The sequence below is a fragment of the Orycteropus afer genome, unplaced genomic scaffold (assembly GCF_000298275.1).
Source record: "Orycteropus afer afer isolate SDZICR_OR568_19922 unplaced genomic scaffold, OryAfe1.0 scaffold00114, whole genome shotgun sequence".
NCBI lineage: Eukaryota > Metazoa > Chordata > Mammalia > Tubulidentata > Orycteropodidae > Orycteropus > Orycteropus afer.
The window spans coordinates 2,790,573-2,798,424 of record NW_006921701.1 but is presented as its reverse complement, the minus strand read 5'-3'; the positions used below and the strand labels follow the sequence as shown (position 1 = coordinate 2,798,424).

At 39.3% G+C, this 7,852-nt stretch overlaps 1 protein-coding gene and 1 non-coding gene across 2 annotated transcripts in view; both read left to right on the top strand.

Moving 5' to 3' along the window:
- CD80 (CD80 molecule) overlaps positions 1–6,380 on the top strand; it is a 39,310-nt gene extending 32,930 nt beyond the window's left edge. Inside the window, exons 3-5 of the mRNA XM_007943922.1 lie at positions 4,023–4,304; positions 4,569–4,676; positions 6,346–6,380. Coding sequence (XP_007942113.1) covers positions 4,023–4,304; positions 4,569–4,676; positions 6,346–6,380 — 425 coding nt within the window. The remainder of the gene's footprint in view (positions 1–4,022; positions 4,305–4,568; positions 4,677–6,345) is intronic.
- On the top strand, positions 488–609 carry LOC122150287. Its single transcript, XR_006163587.1, has one exon. It is a non-coding gene; the product is annotated as a U6atac minor spliceosomal RNA (small nuclear RNA).
- Positions 6,381–7,852: the final 1,472 nt, after the last annotated feature.

Below are 7,852 nucleotides of genomic sequence, written 5' to 3'. Positions count from 1 at the left end.
ATAGTAGCATTATATAAATAAGGCATGAACCAACTACGAATGCAAGCTATGAAAAAATTGAAGATGTTTACCAATTTCTGTAGTCTGAAATTGATCAAACTTGCTATCAAATGCACTCATAACTACTGGTGATTGAAATGCAAAAGTTGAAAACAAAGAAGGATTTGTAATTGCAAAACATAGCCTCTTTGATAGAAACAACTCTTGACAGTGCATGACAGAATTCTGCAAGACCAATAACTAATTCATAACAAATATCCATTTTTCAACAACTTAAATGGTGACTATAGGAGCTCTGGTGGTGCAGTGCCTAAGACATTTGACTGCTAACCACAAGGCTGGCGGTTCAAACCCACCAGCCACTCCTCGGAAGGAAGGTTGGGCAATCTACTTCCGTAATGATACTGCCTCGGAAACCCAAGGAGGGGTTGCTATGAGTCAGGTCTGACTTGACGGCGCATAACAACAACAACAACACACATGTGGAGTGTTGTATGAAAGGAGAGAAGGTTAGCACTCCCCTTGACAAGGATGGAAGAGGCCCTTGGGCCTTACAACACGCATATGGTTAAGTCATTGCCACTTTGTGGCATCTAACCATGGTTTTATGGGAGCTCTGGTAGCATAGTGCTTAAGGCACTTGACTGCTAATCAGAATGCTGGCGGTTCAAACCCACCAGCCACTCCTCGGAAGGAAGGTTGGGCAATCTATTTCTGTAGTGATACCACCTCAGAAACCCAAGGAGGGGTCGTTATGAGTCAGGTCTGATTCGATGGCACATAACAGCAACATACATGTGGACCTTGCCAGATGGAATACACAGAAACCAAATCGGATACTTTTGTGGAAAGAGATAATGAAGAAGCTTAATATCATCAATTAGAAAGAGGTCAGAAGTCGACTGCAGAATAGACCATCAGTTGCTCATACACAAGTTCAAGTTGGAGCTGAAGAAAATTAAAACAAATTCATGAGAGCCAAAGTACAACCTAGAGTATATCCTACCTGAATTCAGAGACCCACCTCAAGAATTGATTTGACACATTGGATACTAATGACCAAAGACCAGACAAGTTGTGGAATGGCGTCAAGGACATTGTGCATAAAAAAGCAAAAGGTCATTAAAAAGGGAGAAAAGAAAAGAAAAAAAAAAGATGTCAGAAGAGACTCTGAAACTTGCTCTTGGATATAGAGTAGATAAAGCAATAGGAAGAAATGATAAAATAAAAGAATCAAACAGACAATTTCAAAGGGCAGCTTGAAAAGACAAAGCATTATAATGGAATGTGAAAAGATCTGGACTTAGAAAATCAAAAGGGAGAAACAGCCTTGGCATTTCCCTAGCTGAAAAATGGAAGAAAAAATTCAAGCCTTGAGCTACAATATTGAATGATTCTATGCAAAGAATATTGAATGATGCAGGACCCATCAAAAGAAGATGAATGAATACACAAAGTCATTGTACCAAAAAGAATTGGTTGACATTGAACTATTTCAGGAGGAAGCATATCATCAAGAAATGATTGTATTGAAAGAAAGAGTCTAAGCTGCATTGAAGGCACTGGTGAAAAACAAGGCTGCAGGAATTGAGAGAATACCAATTGAAACGTTTCAAAAAACAGATGCAACACTGGGAGCACTCACTCATCTGTGCCACAAAATTTGGAAGAAGCCACCTGGCCAACCAGTTGGTAAGAGATTTATATTTGGGCTCATTCCAAACAAAGGTGATCCAGGGAGTGTTTACACAGGGAAGTAGCTTGGGGGGGGGGGTTGGCAGGAGTGCATGGGAGGGAAGGACACAGAAAAGAGGTAACTACAGGAAGGAAGTGGGAAGAGAGCTGTTACATTGTGAGGAATTGCCGTCAATGTCATGAAATAAAATGTGTATGAACTGCTGTATGGAAAATGAATTTGCTCAGTCAATAAATCAAATTACATTAAAATTCACCCAAATCACAGTAAAAACTAAAAAAAAAAGGGATCCAAAAGAATGTGGAAATTATCAAACATATCATTAATATGTTAACATGCACGTAAAGTTTTGCTGAAGATAATTCAAAAATGGTTGTACCAGTGCATCAACAGGGAACTGCCAAAAATTCAAGCCAGGTTCAAAAGTAGACTTGGAATGAGGGATGTCATTGCTGATGTCAGATGGATCTTGGCTGAAAGCAGAGAATACCAGAAAGATGTTTACTTGTGTTTTATTGACTACGCAAAGGCATTAAACTGTGTGGATCATAAGAAATTATGAATAACATTGCAAAGAATGGGAATTCCAGAACTCTTAATTGTGCTCATGAGGAAACTGTACATAAACCAAGAGGAAGTTGTTGGAACAGAACAAGGTGATACTGCATGCTTTGAAATCAGGAAAGGTGTGCATCAGGGTTGTATCTTTTCACCATACTTATTTAATCTGTATGCTGAGCACATAATCTGAGAAACTGGAGTTTATGAAGAAGAATGTGGCATCAGGACTGAAGGAAGACTCACTCATTAACACCCTGTGGCATGCAGATGACACAACCTTTCTTTGTAAAGGTGAAGATGACTTGAAGCACTTATTGATAAAAATCAAATACTATAGCCTTCAGTATGGATTTCACCTTAACATAAAGAAAACAAAAATCTTCAGAAGTGGACCAATAAGCAACATCATGACAAATGGAGAAAAGGTTGAAGTTGTCATGTGTTCTGGTTACCTAATGCCACTCTGACAAGAATATACCACAAGTGGGATGGCTTGAACAAACAGTTTATTTTTTTCACAGTTTGGAGGCTTTAAGTCCGAGTTCAAAGTGTCAGGCTTTAGGGGCTGGGTGAAAGCCCCTCAACCTTGGGCTTCATCTCTGCCTCCTGCTCCAAGCCTACTGAAGCTAGAGGCTTTTCTTCACTCAGACAGCTGCTGGCTGCTGAGACTGACAAGCCCAAGGTTGACAAGTAAAAAGGCACTGTCTTGATGTTACCAAACCACATGGCAGGCCATTAATTCAAGTCCATTGAAAGTCCCAAAGTCAGCAGAGCATGGCAGGCTGCTGAACAATGACAAGGCTACATGCAGTACATTCAAGTGTACCATAAGCTAGAGACCATTCCCAAAGCTGCTGTTTATATATGGGAAGCAGACCACATCCCTAAAGCAGCTACTCAGCTGCTTGTGGTAGATCCCACCATGGAGCTGATTGCCAGTCTCATCATGGAGAATAACTACCACCAGCTGCCCAGGCACACAACCAGGCCCAACCAAGCTGACATACAACTTTACCACATCATGGATTTCATTTTACTTAGATCCACAATACACACCCCTGGAAGCAGCAGGCAATAAATCATATTACATATTGCATTGGACAAATATGCTGCAAAAAAAGCCTTTAAAGTGTTAAAAAGCAAAGATGTCACCTTGAGGACAAGTCATGCCTGATCCAAGCCATGGTATTTTCAATTACTTTATATGTATGTGAAAGCTAGACAATGAATAAGGAAGACCACAGAAGAATTGATGCATTTGAATTATGGTGTTGAAGAAGACCATTAATTATACCATGGACTGTCAGAATAATGAACAAATCTATCTAGGAAGAAGTACAGTCAGAACGTTCCTTAGAAGTGAGCATGATGAGACTTCGTCTCACATACTTTGTACATGTAATCAGGAGGTACTATTCCGTGGAGAAAGACATCACGCTTGGTAAAGCAGAGGGGCAGCGATGAAGATGTATTGACACAGTGGCTGCAACAATGCGCTCAAACATAAAAATGACGGTGTGGATGGCACAGTACTTTTGCTCTGTTGTACATAGGGTCACTATGAGTTGTAAATGACTCAATAGCAACTAACAATAGCATTGATGACTTATGGGAAATTGCAAATTACGTCTCATTTTATCATTCTTATTAATGTTTGAAAATTTATTAAAAATATGAAGCCAAGTATGTGTGTGTTTATATGTATCTGTGTACAAATACACAGATGAGTAACTATATGTTCTGATATGCTTGTTTTTTTCTTCAGTAGACTTCCATGATCCTATTATAACTGACTTGGGAAACCCATCTGTTGACATTAAGAAGATACTTTGTACATCCTCTGGAGGTTTTCCAGAGCCTCGTCTCTCCTGGCTAGAAAATGGAAAAGAATTAAATGCAATCAACCTTACAGTTTCCCAAGATTCTGAAACAGAACTCTACACTATTAGCAGTGAACTCCATTTCAATCTTACAAGAAACCATACATTTATTTGTCTTATCAAGTATGGAGACAAACAAGTATCACAGACCTTCTCCTGGATAATTCGTAAGTGACATTGTTTTGGGAGATTTCTACTGTATAGAATCTAAGAAGAAAATAACTCAGCCAGATACATTTTAGAATTGTGTGTTTTGGTATCATTTTTAGACCCATAAATAAAATTATAATAAAGTACTGTTGTGACTTATTAAGGTTCCTGTACAAAGGTGTGGCTATAATATTAATAAACTAATTTCATTAGACGCATGGTATAGGTATCAGACAGTGGGCAACACATTAGAGCTGACACTATACTTTTTCCCTCCACAGCTAAGCCTCTTCCTACTGATAATCAGTTCCCACTCTGGGCCATTATCCTCATCACAATAATTGGGATTTTTGGGATCATTGTATCAGTCATATGCTGCTGGAGCTGCAGTAAGTACCATTGCACTATCATCACAATATCAATTCCTGGAAGCCCAAATTCTATCACTATGATGCAGTATCTCTCTGAGGTTTTCACCTATTCTGTTCTCATATTTGAAGCAAGTCTATGGAAATTTTAATGTCTCCCTTTACTTGCCTCAGTTGTTGTTGTTGTTATGTGCCGTTAAGTTGGACCCAACTCAAAGCAACCTCTTCTTGGGTTTCCAAGGTGGTATCAGTATGGAAGTAGATTGCCCAACCTTCCTTCTGAGGAATGGCTGGTGGGTTTGAACCACCAGCCTTCTGGTTAGCAGTCAAGTGCCTTAGGCACTATGCTATCAGAGCTCCTACTTGTCTCAGTAGTTTCTTTTCATTCACTGAACATATATTTCTAGTACATCTGCTATGTGCCTGGCCCTCTTCTAGGCACTGGAGTCACAAAGATGGGAAATCAGTGCCTTCAAGACACATTCTAGTTTCATCCATTTATCTTCCCCTAGCTTCATGATATCTTTCTGGAGATGCTGAAGCTTCCTAACTGATTTGAAGACATTACTGATGCTAAGTAATATCATAACCTATAATTTGGAGTTGGAGGAAAGAGAGAAAGACACTATTTGGAGAGTAAGAATCATTTTCTTTGGGGAGTAAGATGCACTAATGAAGTTCACAAACTACATGGTCCCAATGATTTTACCAATTTTCATTTCTTCAGAACACATTTTTGAGTCTAAACTCTGAGACACTTGGTGTGTGTAAACACAGCAGCCTGAAAGCAGAGCTGATGTGAGTTAGAATCTATGTTGAATTTTAAAGCTGACTTTTCAAACAACAGTTTCTCTAACCTTTGTACTGACCTAAGCATATATCCTAAAGGATATATTCTTCTCTATGGTCAGGCAGATGCAGGATGTCACAGCTTGTTCCCAAGGGGTCTTTCCTCTATGGTCAAACAGATGCAGGATGGATTGCCTTTGCCCAAAGGATCTTGACTCACAGCATTATTGGTAAATTTTCTTTACAAGGGACCTTGGGAAAAGACATGCTTAAGAAAGCAATTTCCGTAACAAGTTCCCAGAAAAACATGTCCTGCCGTTGTCCTGTGAATATCCTATAATTAACTGAAAAGCACAAACACTTGCAATCATGTACCCTTAACCAATCATTTAATACCACATATAGTCTATCCACCAGTCTGCTAAGTCCATGCTTTCAGATATCTGGCCTTCTATTCCCCTAATTCTCTTTCAGCCAATCACAATTTTGTAGCTTTAGTTCCCGCTTCAACTCTGAAAGAATGTTTGCTTCTTTATTGTCCAGTGGAGCAGCCACCTTCACTCTGAATTTGGAGTTTTGCTGGTCTAGACCTCACTGGACTTTCAATATATCTCTTAACTTTACTTTTACAGAGTGTGTGTTTTCACTCTAGGCCATTTCAGTGGGTTAGTTGGCAGGATTCAAAGGCATCTCATCACTGACTGCATCAGAGAGTCACTGGACCCAGTGCTTAAAAAGTAGTGAGCAAAGAGCCCTTTGTGCTTCAGCCATCTCTCTGGCTCTCTGAGGCAGTTTGAGGTGAGTCCTATCAAATCCTCAGCCTCTATGCTGTTGCACTTGATGACCTTTCGAAGTTAAGATTTATTATAAAGTCCTTTTTCTTTTTGCTTTTACTTTTCAGACTGTCTGCTGGGCATCACTGTCAAGTCAAGTTAGACTTGACTGTATTGACATCTAGTAGCCAGTATGTGTCAGTAAAGTCGAACTTTTTGCTCTTTTCTGTCTCTATGGCACTAATTAAAGGAATGCACAGGTTGCTGTACATTAAGAAACTCGTGTTTTTGCTTGGTAAGATGGGGAATGTTATGTCTAATGATTAAGCTGGACCTCCCTCAAGTACTTCAGTGACTTATATATGTAAGCATTATAGTCTCGCTGCTGTTTCATACAGTGTAGAATGGCAGTAATTACCAACAAATCTTTAGAAACTCAAGGGCTATGTTGGGGCAGTTTTGACCTAGGTATACTCACCTTTTTGTGCTGAAAATTAGAAGCTAAGGACTCTCAGGTAAAGTAAGCCTAATTGAAGACATATTGTAATTGGTATTTTTAAGCTTCCAAAAGACATTAACAAAGTACACTAGCCTCCCTACAAGATACCGTACCTAAGCAAGCTGAAAAGTTCAAGGAATTGCAATGCCAGAACTCTGTAAACATCTCCAAAGTCAACATTATGACTGATTATTTACTACCTCTGACCACTGCTCTGGCTACTGTTGCTTTTCCTCCTCCCTCTTCTCCATGATCCCTTCTGGCCACTGCTTCCCTTTACCCTTCTTTACCATCTTATTCTCCTCAAAACACTTTGCCTGAACTCCCCTGCTACCCTACTGATTCTGAAAGCCAAAAGAAATCCCTTCCAAAGATGCCTTTTAAAATTCATTCAGGGGTAACAGCTATAAATGGAGAGAATTTAAAAAAAAAAAAAGAAAAAACTAATGGGATGTCCTTTGTCTCCTAGTCCTGCATGGAGCTACATATTATTGCTAAAGAATTCCCAAATGTGTGGAAGGATCCTTATAAATTCACTAAAGAATTCTAGATCACTTTCAATGCATACAAGCCTGGGTTGCCTGAGTCATATCAATTGGTTCACATGATAATGAGTCCAGGAGATGGTCAGAAATGGCAAGAGCATGCCTAACAGAAGCATGCACAAGCTAGTCTTGCTTCAGGTTGCAGTAAGAAATCTGAACAAATGCTTAGAAAAGCTCAAGGGCAAGCAAAAAAGCTATATGATGACCTTAAGGAAGCTTTCCTTTCAGAAACAGACTGGACAATAATTTATTCTTTTATACAAGATAAAGGTGAAACTGTTTATGATTATCAAAATAGATTATATCAAAAATTTAGTAAGCATTCTGGACTGAATCCTGAAAACCCAGGCTCTTCAGGAGCTTTTAATGCAGCATTTGTTTCTCCGCTTCATCCAGAACTCTCAGTCCCAGTTAAGCAGAAAAAACTAATTTAGAAAACTACTCCTAGGGCTGAACTTGTGGTTTTAGCCCAGGAGTTAGCTCAGACCTAAGAGAAAAAAAAACCACTATCATCAAGAGAGCAGTGGCTACCCAGGAAGAGCAAACTAAACATATAGCTTTGCAATCACAATAGCTCCAAGTCTAAGTTAC